Here is a 22,065-nt window from a genome sequence, read left to right on the forward strand (position 1 = left end):
AGTCAATTGCATGATCGATTACATCTCTGAGATGAACTGCTCTTTGATCCGCTGTCACACTGCAATAAACAAGCTTGCTCAGGAAGTCAATAACTTGCAGAGTTATCCTCCTGGGTTTCCTCGCAAGGACACTACTGCATCACAACATGAGGACCCGCCTCCGAAGGCTGAAACCAGCAAGAGGGCTGCCACTCGCCCGCATACCGCTCCTCCAAAGGAGTAAATGGAAGTACAAGTCTAGGCTGAAAGACTTTAAACATTAAGCGCTGCATGGGAGGCAACCCATTTCAACTGTAGCTGTGGAGGAGCCATCAAACGCAGATTTGCTTTCTTGAACTCTTCCTTCTATTTTATTTTCATGAATTTTAGGTTGTTTTAGGTTTCGTTGTGTTAATTTTCTCTTCTATGCTTGATTTATGCTTTGCATGATTTATATTTGTTTATACATTGAGGACAATGCATGAGTTAAGTATTGGGGAAGGGTTATTGCTTTATTGTGTTTTTAGTAGTTAGTATATAAAAAAAAAAAAAAATAGTTGATGTTGGATTGTGTTTTTTGTGTTTTTAATTGATGTTGTGATACACTAAGGTATATTGGATTAAACATAGTCTTGAAAAAGGGTAGCTGTTTCAGTCCCATTGCACATCGAGACTCCCTGTTCCCGTACCTAAGTGTTGAAATTAAATTAAATTGTTGAAAAAGAAAAAAAAATTTACTTTTGTTTTTGTTTTTGAGTCTTAGGATGCCCTTTCAACTGTCTAAGATGATTCTATATCTCTGAAATCATGATTAAAAGAGGATCACAAAATTGAGATGATTTTTAAAATGGTATTCTTTGGTTAATTGAGATATATGAAAAATGCATGCATGTGTAGTGGATATGGATTTCGTAACCTTGGTACAGAATATGAGCATGTTAGGATGAATTTTGATTCATAAAAGCCCATGTGAGATATTTGAGCCATGTCCCTTTTTCTTGGAGTGATAATTGAAAAATATATTCTTAATTTCTTGGCGATGTTTTGATGATCTCATTACTCTTTCATTTGATTGATTGCTTGCCATAGATTAAGTTTGATGGACTAGAGAATGCTAGAATTCACTCTTGTGCTTGTTGAAACGTTATATCAATACATGGCCCTGATTCTGGAAGGGATAGAGGCAACCTAGGAATTATCACCATTGCCAAATAAGCATGTGTCCCTATTTGTGCCCGTCATGGGACTCCCTTAGATAAACCCCTTTGAGCTTACATTAAGCCTTTTCTTTCATCACCCTTAAATCCTTAACCCTGAACCTTAGTATAGCTACACTCCTACCCTTTGTTCTAAAAACTTAGTGGAGCTATATTTTGGGACTTTACACTATGCCAAAAAAGCCTTCAGACGACACACCTCAGACGACATAAGTTTTGTTTTATGTCGTCTGAGTTTTTCAGACGACATAATTTTTTTTTCTGTTGTCTGAATATACACTTAAACCATACTGGTTTAATTTGGAAAAATGGTGAGCATTCAGACGACACATTTGTGTAGTTGTAGAAGGTGGTGATTTCCTATCTCAAATTTGGAGAAATGGTGAGCATTCAGACGACACATTTGTGTAGTTGTAGAAAGTGGTGATTTCCTATCTCAAATTTGGAGGGAATATCAAAAGTTGACCGAGTCTTTTCCCTCTCAAATAGCCACGCCCTATTTGACTAGATTGTGACATTCAGACAACATTTAAATGTTGTCTAAATGTGGGGATTGTTTTAAAATTTCCCAAGTTATTTTGACTTGTGCTATTTGACATATATCCCTCGCAATTAAGTCACTTTCGATCTGTCCTTGCCTTGTCATCACATACTAGATCTCTCAGCTCGACCTAGAACGTTAACCCGGCCGCAAAAGCCCAAACACCAACCTCGCTCTCTCCGACCTGACCTCGTCCTTCAACGACCCGAGCCACCTTCAGCTCCTTCACCGACCCAGAACTGCCTCGATCGACGACGACCACGATCTCCTTCAGCGAGCTCCCCGACCTCGTCCTCCCCGACCTCATCCTTCAACGATCCGAGCCACCTTCAGCTCCTTCACAGACCCAGAACTGCCTCGATCGACGACGACCACGATCTCCTTCTTCGAGCTCCTCCGACCTCTTTGTACGACCTGAGCTCGTTCTCCGACCCGACCTCGTCCTTCAACGATCCGAGCCACCTTCAGCTCCTTCATCGACCCAGAACAGCGAACTCCTTCAGCGAGCTCATTCAATGACCTGACCACGAACTCATTCTCCTACCTGAGCTCCTCATTGTCCGACTTGAGCCGGCCCGAGGTCGTTCTCCGACCTGAGCTCCTTCTCTGACCATCGCCTCCTCCAGCTCATTCTCCAACCATCGCCTCCTCCAGCTCGTTCTCCAACCATCGCCTCCTCCAGCTCATTCTTCGACCTGAGCCGTATCGAGCTTGTTCTCCAACCCGAGCCGCCTCGAGGTCATTCTCTCTCTTCTCTTCACCAATACAATCACTAATTAATCTTTTCACCACGGAGGTAACATTTAAACTTAGTATCTTACGAATTTCAGATTGAATTGATCCTTTTTTGAGTTATTGGGTTATAAAAAGATTATTTAGGTTGTTGTTTGGTCTCTGGGGCTGGTTTTTTTAGATCCGAGATAAACAAATGATTCCAACGTTTGATTTGTGTTAATGGGTTTGTGATTGATCCACCAGAGCATTGTTGGAATCGAATTAATTGTTGGTGGGCTTGGTTGGGTTGGCTGTATATCTTTGGATGTATCTAGTTATCACCTTAGAGCAGGATCGGCTTGTGAGCTGTAGCCAACTTGTTTCTGGGTTTTCTCAGAATTCGATTTGCTTCCACTTGGTTGTTTGGTTAGCATGGTTTAATATAGCTTGAGAAATTTGATTTGGGTTTGTGAATTCTGATTTGTTTTTAGAATCCAAATGAATTTTGATTGCAGGAAATAAGCTAATACATGAATTTTGGGGTCAGTTCCGGGCTTAACTTTTGTTCTTTAAGCTGATGCTGTTTTTGAAGATTATGATTTCCGGGCTTAACTTTTGTTCTTTAAGCTGATGCTGTTTTTGAAGATTATGATTTCCGGTGCACTGGCTTCTGGCAAAGGAACTCAGTGTGAATTGATTGTCAAGAAGGTAACCATTTTCATAGGGATTGTAATTGGAGACTAGGGAACTAAGTAGTTTACATTTTCATTGCTAGGATTGATATATGCATCATTTATCTCTATCATATCTCGATTCTCACTCTCTCCATCATCTTCTGACTTTCTTCATCAACCTTAGTCTCTACTTCGGCTTTCACATCCAGATTAATGGAGCTCTGCAGCGACTAGTAGAGCTATTTTCGATTCGGATATTGGTAAGCAACTTAGGGTTTCAATCGTTTTTTAGTTTTGGGTTTCAACTGGGTTCAATCGATTTTAGTGTTTGATTTCGATTCGGTTTTTTTTGTTTCTATTTGGGGATGGGGCGATTGAATATCATTTTTCCTTTTATCCTCGATTCGGTGTTCCGATTACTGAAAACCCAAATCTCTCTCTCTCTCTCTCACTCATTCTCTCTCTCTGTGTCACCCTCCTTGACAGTAGACGGCGGCGGAACGGTGAAGGTTCATTGAATCTTGTCTTGGTGTTAGTTTTCTTTGGAATTTTGTTGAAACAGACGAAAAGAAAAGAAGAAGAAGAGGAGGAAGAAGAGAAGAAGAATAGGGAGACGGGAAGAAATTGATGCTCAATTCCAACAGAAATTGAGTAAACTGATCATCCTAGGTATTCTTTGATGGGTTTGAATTTGTTTGATTTATTTTTTTGTCTGTCTCTCATCTTTTCCATTATTATACATAACCGTTTTGGTTTTTCAACTCTTTCATTTCATTGTTATGTGCATTTCTGTTCGGTTAAGCACTTATTTGTTGGGTTTTTGTGAGAGAGTGTTGGGTTTGTGTCTGATTTGGTGTTTTTGTGAGAGAGTGTTGGGTTTGTGTCTGATTTGGGCGAGAAGGTGGAGGGTGATTTTGGAAGAAATGGAAGAGAAATTCACAGCTAAAGACTAAGGGGTGGGTAAGCTATTGATTCTGGACTCAAGTATTGGCTTTGATTTTGTATGTTGGATCCCTCCAACTTACTTATGAATGATCGTATTGTATGATTTGGTTTGTAAATAATCCGATTGATTTGTGGGGTAATCGTTTAGGTTGCATCGTTCTTTTTTGGGGGGAGGGATTGGTACTGGAGAAATTGTAACTTGAAGGGAAGAGTTGTCTTCTTTTGGTTCAATCTAGTGAAAATTTTAACTCATGGTGGTTATCAAAAGAAGAAGAAGAAAGAAAATTCTTGAGTGAGGGTGTTATATTTGCTGAATACTTGAGAAAGAGAGCGGTTTTTCCTTTAACTACCTTTCTTTTACTGGTACTGATTCATTGGAAGATCCAACTGGATCTTAGTTTTCTGATGGAAGATTTGTTATATTTGCTACAAATGGATGGAAAGTTCCAGCCTTGACATATTTTGTAGAATTTTGCTCTCTTGAATTTCTTAGGAAAAGTATATGACTGAAGGGTGAAGCTATGGAGTTCAATTTTTAGTTTAATCATATTTACTTGTTTTGCATTCTTGATATGGATTAAATATCTCTTAAAGATGGATAATGGATACCACTTGTTTCTCCAAGTTTAAATTATTTGTACTGTGCTGTTAACACTGGGGAAATGGCAGACTATATTGTTCCTTTCTTAACGGTGCAAATGCATTCTGATCTAAAACTGAGTTTCCAGTCCTTTGTGTCCCTGTAATTTGGGGATTTTCCATATTTGTGGATCATGTGAATGCACACAGTGATAGCTATGGTTGCATTATTATATATAAATCTTAACTGCTCACTATTTCTGCAATTCTTTTCCATATTAGGTATTGGGTTGTAGTAGTATAATATTTAACTGGTGTGAGTATGTCTCATTGGAGGCTTTACAGAGAATACGACCTTGGGTGAGATTTTTTGATTTTTTTTGGTTGGAAAATTGATATGGGTCTGTTATTGATTAGGGATAGCGAATTACGTTTGGAACTAACATAGAGAATTATTGGTAATGTTAGTAAGTGATGGGGCTTACTAAAACCAGATTCACTTTTTCTTTGTGCTTTGTCAACTCCGAAATGATTTTAATTTTGATGGTACAGGTATAAGGCAAGGACAACAACTGCTCTCAAAGTTCCAGAGTTTTAACTTGAGAGTGATCCTCTGTCTATTTATACTCAAATATGTAATAGTGCGTTGCTAAGGTACTTTCTTTTTCCTCAATATTTACTATTTCCAAAACTGGTTTTTTTTCTTTAACTTTTTCAAAGATTCATTTCTGTATAAGTAAGGTATGCTTGCAAGGAAAGACAAGATAGAAGGAAACTGTGTGGCCCTGCATCTGTGATACATATAACAATTAATAGTTTTCTGTATTATCTTGAGCTTAGTATTTTTCCTTCCCATTTGGTTTATGGTTAATGTTTTTCATCAAATCCCTTTAAAATGCTTTATCAATAATTATTGTCATAATTATTGTCAATAATTATCAAAAATTGTTTTCTGAAATCAAAATTGTGCATTTGAGAAAATAGTGTCAATATTTGAGATTGAACTTTCTCCTGTTCCGTCTGCTGCTGAATAATTAGCCCAGGTCTAGGTCTGTTTTCTAGGTTTGTTTAGTGTGTTTTTAACTTGAAAGTTTGCTCTGGTAAAATGGCTAGCTTCCTAAGCAGTTTACTAGCATTAGATGGCAGTCAAAATTGGCTATTCCATTATTTTTTGGTTTAAGACTGAGCTTATTATCTTAACGCTGCACCTACTTTGATTTGGCCTGTATTAACTTGCAAAAATACAGTTCACATCCGAACTGAAAGGCACATTTAATGAGGTTGCAAATGTCTTCCAAGACTGATTCTAGCTATGATAGAAGGGTACAGATAAATTTATAAAAGAAATCTCTTGTTGTATGCCTAATTTAGGTTTAATTTGTACTGGGGATGGTTTATTTTCAGTGCAAAAGTACAATTTAGCCATTTCTTAATTAATTTCCCAATCTTTTATCTCTTGATGTATGCCTAATTTAGGTTTAATTTGTTTAAATCTTGTTGTCTTGTATTTTTTTGGTTATAATCTTGTTGTCTTGTATGTTTAAGTATTTAACCTGCATATAGCCTTTATATATTTTGGCTATAACTAATTCTATATTTTCCCCCTCTTTTTTGCAGCGTTATGTTGACTTTGGATTACAGCTTATAGGCGCTGATCTTATGTCAATACTTGGCCTTTACAAATTTGTTCAGGTATAATGACTTTATGTGGATGTCATTTTTAGATGTGTAGCTAGCCCCATGTAGAAAATACTTGTGCACTTGCTAAGCCCATGAGATCCATGACTATGAAAAGGAACTGCCATAGTTCTTATGTTTTGTAACATGTTTCTTCTGTTTTGTTGGCCTTGATAGGGAAACTTGGTGGAACAAAAGGATTTGCGAAGGAAGGCTCACTGCTAGTACTAGTGTAGAGAAAAACAGAAGGCTTTTTTTCTGTAAATTTCTGGTGAGTTTTCAATGTTTGTGCTTTATACATTATGTAGTTAGCAACTATCTAATTATCCTTTTGTTCATATCTTTGCCTACACAAAATGATTATATGTTTACTGCTAGCTAGTTGAGTATAATCATAAGTTCATTTTTATTTCTTGATAGAATATTGTATTACTTTGTATAATAAAAGTTTGAGCATGGAATGAAATCTGATCATTAGAATTGTCATGGATCGATGTAATTGGTGCAGCTCTATGTGAATGAATTTGTACGTGTTAAGACCACTCTTAGTAGTACTAGTCTTAATGAGTATATTGTATAGTAAAAGTATAAGCAACGGTATCTTTGACATAGAGACAATATTTAAGTGTGTTTTGTTATATATGAAGGAACCTAAATATTTAAGATGGATAAGTCATGGATGCATGCTGATAGAAGGTCAAAGAAGTTTGAGCTAGGAGTAGCAGAGTTTCTCAAGTTGGCCGAGTCTAATGCCAATAACAAAAACAAGATTTCTTGTCCTTGCTTGAAATGTAGTAACACGAAGGGATTTTCTGTTGGAGTTATTAAGGATCATATATTTTGGAATGGTATTAATGAGAGTTATAAGCATTGGAGGTGGCATGGAGAACCTACTACATCTGCTATGAATGACAATAGAGTTGAATCTGAAACTGTAGATTGGGAACCTGGGATAGGGGAGAATGTTTGGGGCTTTGGAGAAAGTGAGGATGAGCAGATTTCCGAAGACTCTAATGAGTTTTTGAAGTATGTAGAGGATGGGGATCAACCTTTGTACCCAGGTTGTACGAAGACAACCAAGCTGAATGGTCTGATTCAGACCTTCAATTTGAAAGCAAAGCATGGAATGACCGATGCTTGCTATTCAGATATGCTTATCATGATTGGGGGTCTGCTTCCTGAAGGGAATCAGGTTCCTTTGTCTTTGTATGAAGCGAAAAAGACACTTAGTGCTTTAGGGATGGAGTATGAAAAAATTCATGCATGTCCTAATGACTGCATCTTGTATAGACAGCAGCATGCAGATGCTCTTATCTGCCCCAACTGTGGTGTTTCAAGGTGGAAATTGGGTAGGGATAAAACTGTGAAAGAAGGGATACCAGCAAAGGTTTTATGGTACTTTCAACCAATCCCAAGGTTCAAACGAATGTATCAATCGACCAACACAGCTAAGAATCTTACTTAGCATGAGTATGGTAGAAAGAAAGATGGAATGATGCGACACCCAGCTGATTCTCCTACTTGGGAATTACTTGACAAACAATATCCAGAATTCAGTAGCGACCCTAGAAACCTCATACTAGCCCTATCTTCTGATGGATTTAACCCGCATAGTTCTCTAAGCAGCAAGTATTCTTGTTAGCCAGTTATACTGGTCACATATAACCTTCCTCCATGGCTTTGTATGAAGAGGAAGTTTATGATGTTGACATTGTTAATATCGGGACCAAAGCAACCTGGTAATGATATCGACATCTACTTGCAGCCATTAATAGATGATCTGAAAGTATTGTGGGATGGGGTTGATGGAGTATACGATGCACTAAGAGGGGACTACTTCAAATTGAAAGCGGTCCTGCTGTGGACTATTAATGACTTTCCCGCATACGGGAACTTGTCTGGTAGCATTGTTAAAGGATACAATGCTTGTCCAATTTGCCTTGACCAGACTCAACCTTATAGGTTAAAAAGAGGTAAAAAAATGGCATTCATGAGGCATCGCAGGTTCCTACCTAGACATCATCCGTATAGGAAACAGGCTGTTGCTTTTGACAACACCGTAGAGGAGGACCTACCTCCTCTACCATTAACCGGAGAGGAGGTGTTTGCTAGAGTAGAGGGTCTGAATTGTGTGTGTGGGAAAAAGAAACGCTCTCCTCCTGCCAAGGTTGTTGAAGACCAAGGCAAACCTTGTTGGAAAAAGAAGTCTGTCTTCTTTGAACTAGAGTATTGGAAATATATTCCGGTACGACATAATCTCGATGTCATGCACATCGAGAAGAACTGTTGTGATGCCATCATTGGTACGCTGCTGAACATTCCAGGGAAGACAAAGGATGGGGTTGCAGCGCGTTTGGACATGGTGGAGATGGGTATTAGGTCTGGTTTGAACCCAGAAGTTGGTGCCAAAAGGGATAAATTACCTCTAGCTAGTTGGAACTTGATGCTTGGTGAAAAAAAAAAGTTTGTGGCTCTTTTTTTGAAATGACGGTTCCTGTTAGGTTTTCGTCAAATGTAAGGAATCTTGTCTCTATGGAGGATTTAAAACTTGCTGGTCTGAAATCGCATGACTGTCACACTATCATGCAGATTCTTCTTCCTGTTGCTTTACGTTCTGTTCTTGAGAAGCCGGTTAGGTATGCCATCATCCGCTTCTGCCTTTTCTTCAAGGCAATATGTGCTAAAGTGATCGATGTTTCGAAGCTGGAAAAAATGCAAGCAGACTTGGTTGTTACTGTTTGCTTATTGGAGAAGTACTTCCCGCCTTCATTTTTCGACATTATGATCCATCTAACTGTGCATCTCGTAAGAGAAGTTCAGCTTTGTGGTCCAGTATTTTTTCGGTGGATGTACCCCTTCGAGAGGTACATGAAAGTCTTTAAAGGGTGGGTTAGATGTCGAACGCATCCTGAGGGATGCATAGCAGAGTCATATATTGTCGAAGAGGCTGTTGAGTTTTGCACTGAACGTATGCTTACTGATGCTTCTACTGCTGGAATCCCTGAAAGTTCCAAACCACGAGCCCGTAATGCATCCAAACTGCTATCAGGCGCTACCATGATTTCTGTCTATGGCAAGGAGATGCATCAAGCACATCTGTGTATATTGCAGAATACCGAGGATGCAAGTCCTTATTTCATGTAAGTCATAAACTTTTAATTATCATCAGTTTTCCTACAGTCCATGAATTGATTCAATATTTTGTTACTTAAATTATTGAGTTTTGTGTGTTTGATATTCAGTGAACATCTGGAATTGTTGAAGCTTCTCAATCCAAGGTTTTCCAAAAATGAAAAGTGGCTGAAGGATAAACAAAACCAGACCTTTGCTGTCTGGTTAAAAGAGAGGGTATGTGATCATATACTTGATTGTTAATATATAAGTTGAAAAAAATAAGATTTCAACATTACGCTAATGTAATCTATTATTGATTTGAAGGTTTCAAATGAACTGCAGTTTCCGGACAATAATGTTTCGGAAACAATGAGGTGGATGTCAAGTGGACCGAATCATGTAGTGCCGACCTTTAGTGGATACCAGGTTAATGGTGTTGATTTCAATACTAAGGAGCGGGACAATGTGCGATCAGTGCAAAACAGTGGGGTTTTTTTGGTGGCTGATGCAATGCAAGTTTCTAGTGCAAAGGATAAAAATCCCAAAACTAATGATATGGACTTCTATGGTGTCATACAACAAATATGGGAGCTGGACTACTACAAGTTTAGGGTACCGTTGTTTAAATGTGATTGGGTTGAGAATGTTAGGGGCATTAAAGTAGATGAACTAGGGTTCACATTGGTAAATCTGAATAGGAAAGGTCATCTTAATGATGCTTTTGTCTTAGCTAGCCATGTTAAGCAAATATTTTACATTGAGGATCCCCTCGATGCTCAATGGTCAGTGGTAGTAAGGGTGCCAGATAGAGACTATCAAGGGGCTGATTCGGATGAGGAGTTAGAAGATATTGAAGTAGAACAACAGCCATTTGAAGCAACAATGCCATCCATCGAGACTTTTGATAATGTAGATGGTGATCAGCATAGCAATTATATGCGTCCTGGAGATGAAGCAATATGGGTGCAAAATGACTGCAATGAACGTGGCTGAGGGAAAAAAAACATTTAGTGAAAGTTGTTTGTTCGTGATTGATTTGTTTTAGAATGCCTATATATATGTACTGATGTGTTTGATGAAACATGTATATTAACACTTCTAATTATGTTAGTTATTTCATTGTCTTCTGTGTTGTTTAATTTTGAGTTGCATTGTGTTAGTAATTTCATTGCTTTATGTGTTTGTTATTTCATTGTTTTATGTGTTTTTGTTTCATTTGTTTATTCACATTAATTGTTAACATATAATATGGGGCTAACTGTGTTTATTGTGTATTGCAGGTCATGGCTCCATCTGCAAGCACATCGAAAGTTGCTAGATCTATAGCCTTAAGGATAAAGGCGGTGCAGATGAAACGTAGTAGAAAAACCGTATCTGAACCACCTATTACTTCTCCAAATCGTAAACCTGCTACCCCCAAGGAAGCTGAAGCAAGCCTGACAGAAGCCAACAAGGCTACCCTCCCTAGGAGAAGTCCGCGAAAACATAAAGCTACTCAGTCCAGCAAGGATGCATCCGCCAGGAGAAGTATGCCACCGCCTAAAGCAGGAAATTCCAAGAAGGCTGTGGCAGCAAAGAAGTCATCGTCCGGTCATAAGTCTGCAAAGAGCAAGTCATCAGAGGATTCTGATGATGATGATGATAACATCACTGGTGGATTGAGGTTGCTTAAGCGAGGGATGGTAACCATGAATAAAATTACTAGGCGACTGATTCGAGGAAAGAAGCTAAAGGTGAATTCTAATGCTGATGGGGAGCCAATTGGGAAGGCAGCTAAGGAGATGCAGTCATACATTGGGGTGTTGGCACGCACCAAGATCCCAATATCTATAAATGATTGGAGAAATGTGCCTTTGGATGAAAAAGACAAGATTTGGAATAGTATTCAGGTAAACAATCAGTCTATATATAAGTTGTTGCTAGCTGTTCACTGATTTACATTTCATTATTCTTATTTTTTTCAAAAAATAGTAATTAAAGCTATGATACTTTGTATTCGTTAATGTGTAGGATGCTTATGTGGTGCCAAAAGAATGGAAGAAATTGGTGATTACATCAGCCGGCCATAAATGGAGAGAGTTCAAGAGCAAACTAATGAACTGGTACATTATTCCCTATCTGGATTCTCCTGAACTTTTACAGTTCCCTCCAGATGATTATCGATCCATTGAGGTATCTGAATGGAATACGTTCGTGGCTGATAGAACTTCACAACAATTTCAGGTTTGTCTAATACCATACTTGGACAATGCAGTTGTGGAACAGTTTATGCATTATTAGTTAGTGTTTATGCAGATACTAAAATATAATGCATAATTCTATATATGCTTTATAGGTACTCCGTGAAAAGCAGAAAAAAAATAGGAAGGAGAATAAGTATCCTCATCGAATGTCACGGAAAGGATATGCTAACTTCCAAGAAGAACTGGTCAGTATTCGTCTTACAAATCTATTTACAATATATTTGTTATTCTTTTCGGTTTACACCAAACTGATCATGATGTCACACGTATCTATTCATATTTATAGGCTGAAAAAATACCGATTGAAGAATTGGATCGTGCTACGATGTGGATAAAGGCCCGGCAAGACAAGAGCGGCAACTTCAAAGGGCCAGCAGTGAAGAAGAAGGTCGAAAAAATTGTAAGTTCAGTTTTTTGTAATTGTTTTTTACTTGTTCTGCCTTTTTTTTTTCCAGGTTTTGTATCCTAAGGATAATTTTTGTGTGCTGTGATTGATGTCTATATCAGGAAGGTTTGAAGAGGAAAGTGTTTGAAGGAGAAATCAACCCTGAAGGAACAGATGATGTTCTGACTTTGGCGTTGGGAAATCCTGAGTATCCTGGTAGGGTACGTGGTGTTGGTGGCTTCGTCAACCCTTCGGCATATTTTCATCTACCTAAACGCCAAATGCTAAATGTAGAAGATAGTGTCAGGGTAAGTGTTAAGAAGATACTAGCAGAAGAGAAAGAAAATATCATTGCTCAGGAAAGAGCCAAATGGGAGTTGGAGATGGAGCAACAAATTGCTAGGGAAAGAGCCGCTTGGGAGGAAAGGTTTCAGAAGTTAGAAGCGATGGTTAATGGGAAAGAGATGCCAGCTGACTCACCCAAACCTGTGACACCGCTGAATGATTTAGGCTCTGGCCAAGGCAGCTGTTCAAGGCACCTTGAAAAGGCTGGTTTGAAAGCAATTGAAATTGAAGCTGCCAAAACTGCCAAGAAGAAGTTAGATTTAAGGGAGGACCAGCAGAAAGTAGTTGAGGAGAATGAAGTCTTTGTGGATGGGGAGCTGAACATCAAACTAACCTCGATTATTGAGGAGGAGGTTAGAAATGATTTAACTCCGAAAAAAAATGCAGTTGTGGAGCAAGTGCAAGTGCCTGTAATTAATCGCTACCCTAGCTTTACTTTCTTTTTCCTTACAATTAGTTTTCTTTTCTTTTTCTTTACAATTACATTTCATCAACCATATTGATGACATTGCTGCCTGAAATGTGACTAATGCTTACATATTTTTTGGTTTGAATTAGCAGGTTCAGTCCACCAATATTGTCCAGTCAGGGTGTAAACTTGCGATAGATTCATTGGACAACATAGTGGCTGAAGGAACGATCATTCAAGTGGATGTTGACTCCAGCAAGCAAACTATCCATGGTGTTCCATTGGCTGAGGAAAATGTCCGAGTATCGATCACCAAATCTATTGTTGCTAATGCTTTGCTACCAATTCCTATTAATGATGAGATTCTGTTTGTCCGCGATGCAATTGGTACATGCATTGCTTGGCCTAGAGACTGGGTTATACCCACTGCAGCTGATGCAAAGGTAATGTAGTTTGCTTAAATTCATTTTTAACCTTTTCATTCTTACCAAAATGACCATGTGAGCTGCTATATTACATGATATAGAAATACTAATCATGCAATGTTATTTTTTATATCAATTGCAGCGGGAAAAGATTAAGGTTGTGAGGAGGAAAAAGAAGGATATATATGATGATTTTTTTGATCATGATGATTTGGACAAGCTGCCACCCAATTTGCCTCCACCACTTGAGACGTTGGCCACATGGGCTAATGATAACTTGAAGGATGGGATCACCATCCACACAACCTTAGGCGAGGAATTATTTGGATATCTAAAAAAGGTCGCCATCTTCAGAAGGGATGTGTATGCCATGACCAACATGAAGGAGGTTTCTGCCGGCTGCATTGTGATGTATATGAGGTTTGTAATGCTTTTTAAATGAAGCTGTTAATTCAGTGTTATTGAATGATATTTTGAGACTTGTGGTTTTACAGCTTCCTTTATCAAGTGTTGAAGAAATCGAAGATGCTTGACATGATTGGCTTCGTAGATCCTGCTAATACTGGTATCATTGGCTGTGGAAATCCGACTGAACAGGCTCGTTCTTTGTCAGTTTCTTATGAAAGAGGGAAGCCTGGTCAGATTTTTTTGGTCCCCTATAATTCAGGGTACGAAAGCTTCATTCATGCATTTTTGTTTTTGTAAATATTGACTTCTGATCTCATAAATATAGCAATGCAAGTACCTAAATCAGATTCGTGTTGGTATTGATTATCATAAATTTGAATGCCAGCGGTCATTGGATGTTGACGGTGGCAAACCCCACTGAAGAAGTTGTGTATTTCATGGATCCGCTAAAGAGGCGACTCATCACCGGTGAATGGAGAACTATTGTGGACAAGTAAGTGCAGCTAGCTTGTTGGTTTTTTGTTGGTATTATGTACAAAACGGTTTAGTCCTCTTTTTTTTGGAGATATCGATTCTCAATTTATAAGTTGTTAGTTTCATCATAATTTTGTGTATTGTGTTGTTGTTGAAGCTCCATCAAAATATTCAATGCCCAAAAACATAGGAAAGGCCGAAAGACAGTTCAATGGAAAAACTGTGCAGTATGTGTTCCCCATCTAGCTAACTATTTATATTTGTATTTTTCCAGTTCAGGCGAGGTTTATTAGGTACTGAAAATATTTATTTGTTTCAGGGCATTCCGGAGCAGATGGGTGATAAGACTTGTGGTTATTGGATTATGCATTACATGAGGGATATAGTGGAGGACAAAAACCAAGAGTGGAGTGCTAAGGTAATCAGTAACTAATCTATTGTACTAGTGATTTATTGGATTAATCCATTGTGATGCATAACTAAGCTTCTGTCCTTGCAGTGGGAAAGAAAAGCAAATCACTATTACACAATGGAGAATGTTGATGCTGTCAGGGCAGAGTGGGCAAAGTATGTTATGAAGTTCAAAGATAACTAGTGCATGTGTAGGTTAACTAGTAGTTGAAGATATGTAGCACCAACTTTTGGACATGCAAAGTTGATATATATATAGGCCAGATTTTGATTGCAGTACTGCTAGCTATTTTGCTATATTGTTTAGTTGGTTGCCCACATTGTGTAGTGCTTTTGGTTTATTAGCAAGCAGTACTGCATGTATATATTTTGCTGGCTGCCCAGATTAGTAGATATGGGTCATTTAGAACTGATGCTAATCGATGATTAGGTTTGTGTACATGAGACGACAATGGTGGATTAATGGAAATTGCAATATGATTTTGGATGTGGATTTTATGGTTTCAGGAATAGCTAATTTTAATTTCCAGAATGCATGCATACCAATTGTACAGGGGACTACTAAAATGTGTCGTCACAAACTGCAAGCTACAACAAAAGCACACCAAAACGTGTGGTTGCAGCTGCATAGACACAACACAAAAACCAATAAGAAGTCTATTGTCTTTTTGACAATGAGACAACAGAAAACTGTAGTCTGAAAGGCAAAACAACAACATAAGTTAGTTGAAAGTATTGGCTAAAGTGTATAACAACAACAAATAAGTGTGATTGGATGTGATTACAGACAACATAAAACATATATTATTAGTGGTCCTTTTTACATTCAGACCACAAATATTTGTCGTCTAAATAATCTCAAACGACAGTAAATTGTCGTCGTAATGAGACTGACATAACAGAAAGAATATGATATCCATTGTCTAAACCATTTCCCAACATCACATATGTATAATTTCAAATCCTTTCACACAACACTTAAATGTCATACAAACCTAGCCTAGAACGACACTTAATTGTCCTCTGATGCTCCTTACAACCACATATAATTATCGTTTAAAGTAAATTAGCACAACCTTTAATTGTTGTTGTATGAGATAAGAGACTACATACGAGGTTTCATATTTCTTATTTAAGGGCATTCAGACCACACAAATAAGTCTTGCAAATATGCTTCACACAATAACATTTAAAAAATTCTGTGGTTGTTTTGTCTATCAGACAATACAAAACGGTTGTTTGAATGCTTTTAAAGATACAGATCACAATGTTCCCAAAATGCAAAACTCATCAGACAACACAAGATTTTTAGTTTTTTATGTCATCTGATTTTTCAGACGACAGAACACTTATGTCGTCTGATGCCCCCAAGAGACGACACCGTACTAGACGACACATTTTTGTTCGTTCAGACGACAGAACAGTTGTGTCGTCTGAAGGCCCTTTTGGCATAGTGTTACTTGAGGATTTGGCATTGAGAAAGAAGATTGAGAAGAGGTGAAAGTTCAAGTGTGGGGGTAGACTTGTCCATGAAAAAAAAAAAATTGTGAAAGCCGTGAAAAATGAAAAGAAAAGAAAAAAATTGTGTACGGCTAGAAAAGAAAAGAAAGAAAAATGTTTATGGATTTTAGTCCCCCATACTTAGTGATTTTGGAGTTTACTTTGAACTGAAGGCCCACTACAGAAAAATTTGGCCTTTGTCCATTCCACTATAGTTCTAGGGAAGTTTACAATGAAGATTTGGCCCAACATGAAGACATTAGGCCCTTTTATGTTACCTCTAGGGAAAGTGACGTTTTTGCAATGCCTTGGTGGATTTCTTGAGGTCTCTACATCTACATGTGCTCTGCTAGGTTTTTAGGACACTTTGATAAATCCTTACCTTTCATTTCTTTAAACCTTGAGCCTTAGCCCCATTACAACCTTTGAGAAGACCTTCTTGATCCTTAAGATGGGACAGCCCTTGATGTGGAGATGAGTTACAAGAGTTGAACCTATGGCTTGGGTCCATCCGTGCAAGTAATTGATATCCTTCATGAGATCTTTTCAAAAAAAATTATATTCACAAAGTGCTTTTCGTTTCTTATATATGTGAGCTATTTGATTGCCTCAAAATATTTTCTCTCACATATAATTGAGTGATTATAAGCTTTTAAGCATTGTCTTGAATTCTGAGAGAAGAAAGAGTGGATATACCTTGTGAGGATATGAATCATACTTGTTCGAAGCATGCTTAACAGAAACCATCACCATTATTACAACCAAGTCCTACTTTTGTATGTGTGGATTATATGTTTTAATTAACTCTTGAATATCTACATATTGATTCTTGGTTGAGTGCTAATCTTGATGTTGTGAAAGTAGAAGATTTCTGAGACAAAAAGTTGAAGGGCAATAGAGTCATTGTTTTTGTAGAGTCTTTAATTTTCGTTGAGTCTTAGTGTGTGTCTTAGTGTGATTTTGCTAAGGGACTAGCAAAAGCTAAGTGTGGGGGAATTTGATAGGAGCATTTTAATGCGACGTTTTAACTGCATTTCCCTACATTTCTTACGTTATTTCCTTATTAAAACCCTGTTTAGGAAAGTTTCCATTCTTTGATTGGGAAAGTTCCTATTTGTAGAAAGTTTATATTTTTGTAGTTTCTATTTATCATTTTTAGTAAGTTTCCATTTTCAGTTTAGGAAAGTTGCCATTTTTCATTTTAGGAAAGTTTCTATTTTTCTTATTAGTTTCTATTTTTAGGACCTTCAAGCAAGTGGAAAATCTTGAGGAGGAAAATCAAAGTTGCAACCAAGTGGAAAATCTTGAGGAGGAAAATCAAAGTTGCAATCAAGTGGAAAATCTTGAGGAGGAAAATCAAAGTTGCAACCAAGTGGAAAATCTTGAGGAGGAAAATCAAAGTTGCAAGCAAGTGGAAAATCTTGAGGAGGAAAATCAAAGTTGCAATCAAGTGGAAAATCTTGAGGAGGAAAATCAAAGTTGCAAGCAAGTGGAAAATCTTGAGGAGGAAAATCAAAGTTGCAACCAAGTTGAACAAGTGATAAACAAGTGGGAAGATATTTTTTACAAATTTGTCTAACATATCTAGCCTTTCATTTATGTTCATCTCCACCCTCCATTCATCATTTTTTGGGCTATAAATACACTTCTCCTCTCACTCTCAAAACACATTCCTTCATCCATTTCATCTTCTTGTCTCACCATTTCCTCTCCATTTTCCTTAGTCACCAATTCCTTCATCCATTTCATCTTCTTGTCTCACCATTTCCTCTCCATTTTCCTTAGTCACCAATTCCTTCATCCATCTCATCTTCTTGTCTCACCATTTCCTCTCCATTTTCCTTAGTCACCAATTCCTTCATCCATCTCATCTTCTTTGTCTCTCCATTTCCTTTCCATTTTCCTTCTCCATTCTCTAGTTGCAAAGTTCTGCATTTTCAAGCAAGGAGAGGAAGAAGAAGAAGGAGCCGTGAAGATCATATCCTCCATCATCCACCTTGAAGGCTTGCTTCCAAGATTCAAGATCCAACCATCTAGCTCTCCATCTCCATCTCCACTCACGGTGTAATTCGTTCCTTTTCCTTGTAACCTTTTTGGTTTCCTTGTTTGATTTCGTATGAACTTGTTTCTAGTTAACAATAATGTTTAGGGCAAAGTTTAAGCCCAATTTCTATGTTTAAATAAAGTTTTCGAATTCCATAATTGTGATTCTAAGTTGCTTATGTGAGTTTGTTCGATTGAATTTGCTTGATAGAAAACTTTTATATGTTTATCTTATTTGGGTCGACACTCATAGGATTTGCATGTAATTGGTGCTAGGTTTAAGAACATGAAATCGACTTTTCGTTTTGTGTGAACTTGAATCAAAGTAGTAAAGGTTTTGGACAAAAATCGAATTCAATTGAAGAGGATTGCAATTAGGTGGACTTTTCCATAACTAAGTTGTACACTTGAGTTGATAACCTTTCTCTATGTCTAATGCGTTGAACATGTCATGATTGACTAGCTTTCTAGGGCTTGATTGCATATTTGATAGGATTAATCTAGGTGCTTTCGCTTAGGTTAATTAGCATTGAAAAGTAAAATATGGGAAATCATTTGCTTTCGAATGTTTCACATGATCAACTCCTCTCTCATGACTTGGAAGAACAATTATAGGGTTTGAATCGAATTTGATTACATGGAATTGATTTTGATCTTTGTTCCTTGCATTCCAACCTTGTATATATGTTTTTACGTTTTCTTTATTTTATTTATTTTAATTTTAATTTTAAGAATCCTAAACCCCCCCCCCCTTATTTTTGTTCACTTGTATATATTTATTCTTTATTTTATTTTTGTAAATAATACTTTATTATTTTAATTCTTTATTTGTTTATACAATTGTATATATTTATATTCTTTATTTTATTTTTGTAAATAATAATTTTCTTTATTTGTTTCACAATTACAAGTGTACCCTCAATCCCCGGATAAAACGATCCCTACTTGCTTATACTACTATGATATTTTTAGGGTTAAATTATGCGCTCGCTTTGAGCGCGTCATAAGCCTCTACTATACGTTTTACTTTAATTAATTAGATTATACATTCTGTGAACTCTGACGTCTTCGATCAGCTTTGGAATACTCTTGCTAGAGTTTCTAACAAGAAGAAATAACTTTCTAGTATTTCATTATACAAATTGTCCACCGACGCTCCTCAATTATGCAAGCATCTACTATACGTTATACTTTAATTAATTATATAATACAATAATTGCTACATTGCTCAGATTAAGATTTGATGGATGCATGCAGGCTTGGCAATTATAGAATGAATGTAAAGTGTTAGAATTGATGGCGATTTTCACTTCCTTCGCCTCAATCTCCATGTCTTCTTCTTCTTTCTTCAGTTACATATATATATTTTAAGCCTTTATTGATTGTTGTTTTTCTCTTACAACATTCATATCTGGATAAAGAAATAGATTAGCGTATGACATTTAAGTATGAAAGACCAGTAAAATTCATAATTTTAGGATATGAATTGTCTGTATCATAGAGCCAAACATGATTTTGATCATTGAATCACATTTTATTGAATTTCTTGTGCTTTTGACTTCATATGCATTAATTTGAAAAATTACGACCGATGGTTTTGAGTATTTTCTCTTGGAGAATTCTTGAGTACCTTGGTGTTTGTCATACCCTCATTTTGTTAAATATTTTGGACCATTGAATTAGTAATATATGCAATGATTCAAAATATTTAACAAATTGATAACTTGTTTAGCCCTTAGCCTTTCTAATTTTGTTTTTGTTTTTCCCTTTAGGGTTAAGTTGGAACAAGAAGAAGCAAATTTTTTACACCAGGCAATAATTATGCTACTCATTCCAATAAGCAAAAATGTTAACACAAACTAGTAATTGAATTGAAAATAATAATAAAAACCTGATAAGAAGCTAGCTTTCCACACATTTCGATTGGACTTACAACTCCAGACACTGTGCACCGTGCCTTCTTTCTCAATCCCGCAGCGAAAGCATATATCATCAATACGTCTCCGTTTTAGGTTTGCACAGCTCCTTCCTTCCATTGAAGGCCACCGTCATCCCATTTGTATGTCGCCGGAGAAGAAGCCACACTGCACGGTTGCCGCTGACAGTTGTCTTTAACTCCAGTCATGAGAGCTGATATGTAAATTTTCTTTCCTTTATTTTGTTTTACTTTTTGTCAACTATTCTGCTACAACCCAGGTGTAACCCAGTTCTGGTAGAGCAAGTGTGAGTGTTGCTGGAGAGTAGCTTCTGCTGGTTTTCCGGCAACGGTGGCTGTCTTCCACGGGATCTTTTGTGCTCATTATACATTAAGTAATATTCTATGGGGTTCCCCAGAGCACGCCTCGTCAGAGTTCAAAGTTTGATGCTACTGCCACTTGGTTTTGTCTAGGCACGCCTCTAGTGGGTTTCACCGTTTCTGTCCTTTTTTATTTATTTTTGGTGGCTCTCCATGACGGTCTGCCCTTGGAGCTTCCTTGGTCCCCTTTCAGATGCACGGCCCCCAACCTCACCTTCTGTTCAGAAGATCCAAAAGCCAAAAACATTTGCTTCTGTTCTTGCGGGCGCCGACGAGAATAATTTTACCATAAGTCAGCTTCCATCTCCTATGATTCGAGGTGACACTGTGTTTGTCAAGATTAACGAGACGATCTACCAGGAGCAACTCAAGGCTTGTCGCACCAATCTTATTGGGCGTCTTCTTCTTCGGAAGGGTACCATTCCCCTGAAAACCGAATTGCTAAAAGCTTCTCTGGATTCCTTATGGCAGCCATTGGGTCCATGGAGACTAGTTCCCATTGGCAAAGGATACTATGACCTCCATTTTAATTCTGAAGAGGACCTACGCAAGGCTTGGGGTGGTGGCACCTGCACTCTAGACTCTGGAATCTTTAGGTTGTCGCAATGGCAGCCGGACTTTAAGCCTGGGGATGTTTTTCCTCAAACCCATGCTCATATATGGATAAGAATATCTGGTCTTAGTCAAGAGTACTGGCATCAGCAACACATCATGGAAATTGCACGGGGTATTGGCATTCCATTACAGATTGATGCGGCAACAAAGGAGCAACGTTTTGGGTACTTGATAGGAGCATTTTAATGCAGTATTTTAATAGTTAATTCCTCACATTTTGCTTAGTTATTCCTTAACGAATCGATTTTTAACTTAATTTCTATTTTTAGGTACATTGGAGTAGATGAAGAAGAAATGAGTGTTACGTCCTTAATTACCTAGAAATGATGGAGAAGAATGAAAATGCACTAAAAAGTCAACCTTGAATATTTTCTTACTCCGGCTAGGAGAATCAGAGCCAAGCAAGGAAGAATGAGCGGCCACCTGACCAAATGAACTCGAAATGAGCTGAAACTCTCCAGATCCATTCTAGACACCCAAAGCATCATTTCTTATGAAGAGTGCCAGAGAAAAATATGAGTGGAAGGCCTTCAAACAATCAGCCCAATTTTCTACAGAAGCAAAACTGGAAAACTGGACCTGTAAGAGGTCCAGCAGCATTTCCGGCCCAACCACATGGAATAAAGCTCTGAAAATTTGTGAGGATGATATACACTCATAGTGGAACATTTTTTATGAAGAAGCCGAAGGCTCATTCTGAAGTTTTGATGGAGAAATAATTGAAGGAATAAAGGGGAAGAAACTGACCTGAAAACAGCTCAACACCACATATTCATGTTTCCCACCCATATGAAGAAAGCATTTCTTTTTCCTTGGATACAATTTTTCTACCCTAAAAGATCATCATCACTTCCACATTTCTTCACCTTCATGCTTTGCTTTCATCATTACCTCATCTTTTACATATTTTACAAACCACTCTCATACTCCACTTTCATTATTTTTCTTCATCTCATCATTTCACTCTTCTTTTTCTTCCCTATTTAAACACCTTCTCCTCTCACTCTCAATCACCAATTCCTTCATCCATCTCATCTTCTTTGTCTCTCCATTTCCTTTCCATTTTTCCAC

The 22,065-nt window shown here is 37.6% G+C and overlaps 4 protein-coding genes across 8 annotated transcripts; all 4 read left to right on the plus strand.

Annotated features, from left to right (window-relative positions):
• The first annotated feature begins 1,573 nt into the window (after window positions 1–1,573).
• Window positions 1,574–15,026, plus strand: LOC112190519. Of its 5 annotated transcripts, XM_040514082.1 has the most exons (19): window positions 1,574–2,533; window positions 2,716–3,159; window positions 3,310–3,385; window positions 3,612–3,794; window positions 5,202–5,303; window positions 6,267–6,341; window positions 6,504–6,597; window positions 10,721–11,329; window positions 11,451–11,663; window positions 11,776–11,868; window positions 11,970–12,083; window positions 12,191–12,823; window positions 12,972–13,265; window positions 13,390–13,667; window positions 13,742–13,915; window positions 14,041–14,148; window positions 14,287–14,356; window positions 14,449–14,547; window positions 14,629–15,026. In XM_040514082.1, exons 8-19 carry the CDS (start codon window positions 10,724–10,726, stop codon window positions 14,722–14,724), a joined length of 2,778 nt encoding a protein of 925 aa, XP_040370016.1. In that variant the 5' UTR covers window positions 1,574–2,533; window positions 2,716–3,159; window positions 3,310–3,385; window positions 3,612–3,794; window positions 5,202–5,303; window positions 6,267–6,341; window positions 6,504–6,597; window positions 10,721–10,723; the 3' UTR covers window positions 14,725–15,026. The 5 variants fall into 5 exon arrangements, with proteins under 5 accessions (XP_040370016.1, XP_024185720.1, XP_040370017.1 ...); XM_024329952.2 differs by having other exon boundaries at window positions 1,574–3,159; XM_040514083.1 differs by having other exon boundaries at window positions 1,574–3,159; window positions 3,615–3,794.
• LOC112184184 lies at window positions 6,991–7,791 on the plus strand. Its single transcript, XM_024322456.1, has one exon. The coding sequence runs from the start codon at window positions 6,991–6,993 to the stop codon at window positions 7,789–7,791; it is 801 nt and encodes a 266-aa protein (XP_024178224.1).
• On the plus strand, window positions 8,325–10,464 carry LOC121051541. Its single transcript, XM_040514084.1, has 3 exons — window positions 8,325–9,466; window positions 9,569–9,674; window positions 9,765–10,464. The coding sequence occupies exons 1-3, from the start codon at window positions 8,811–8,813 to the stop codon at window positions 10,431–10,433; spliced, it is 1,431 nt and encodes a 476-aa protein (XP_040370018.1). The 5' UTR covers window positions 8,325–8,810; the 3' UTR covers window positions 10,434–10,464.
• A 3,972-nt stretch (window positions 15,027–18,998) lies between the features above and the next one.
• Window positions 18,999–21,327, plus strand: LOC112184444. The gene is made up of 2 exons (XM_024322706.2): window positions 18,999–21,158; window positions 21,264–21,327. Exons 1-2 carry the CDS (start codon window positions 20,533–20,535, stop codon window positions 21,313–21,315), a joined length of 678 nt encoding a protein of 225 aa, XP_024178474.1. The 5' UTR covers window positions 18,999–20,532; the 3' UTR covers window positions 21,316–21,327.
• The last annotated feature ends 738 nt before the right edge of the window (window positions 21,328–22,065 follow it).

This window comes from Rosa chinensis, chromosome 2 (genome assembly GCF_002994745.2).
Source record: "Rosa chinensis cultivar Old Blush chromosome 2, RchiOBHm-V2, whole genome shotgun sequence".
In the NCBI taxonomy this organism is placed as follows: domain Eukaryota; kingdom Viridiplantae; phylum Streptophyta; class Magnoliopsida; order Rosales; family Rosaceae; genus Rosa; species Rosa chinensis.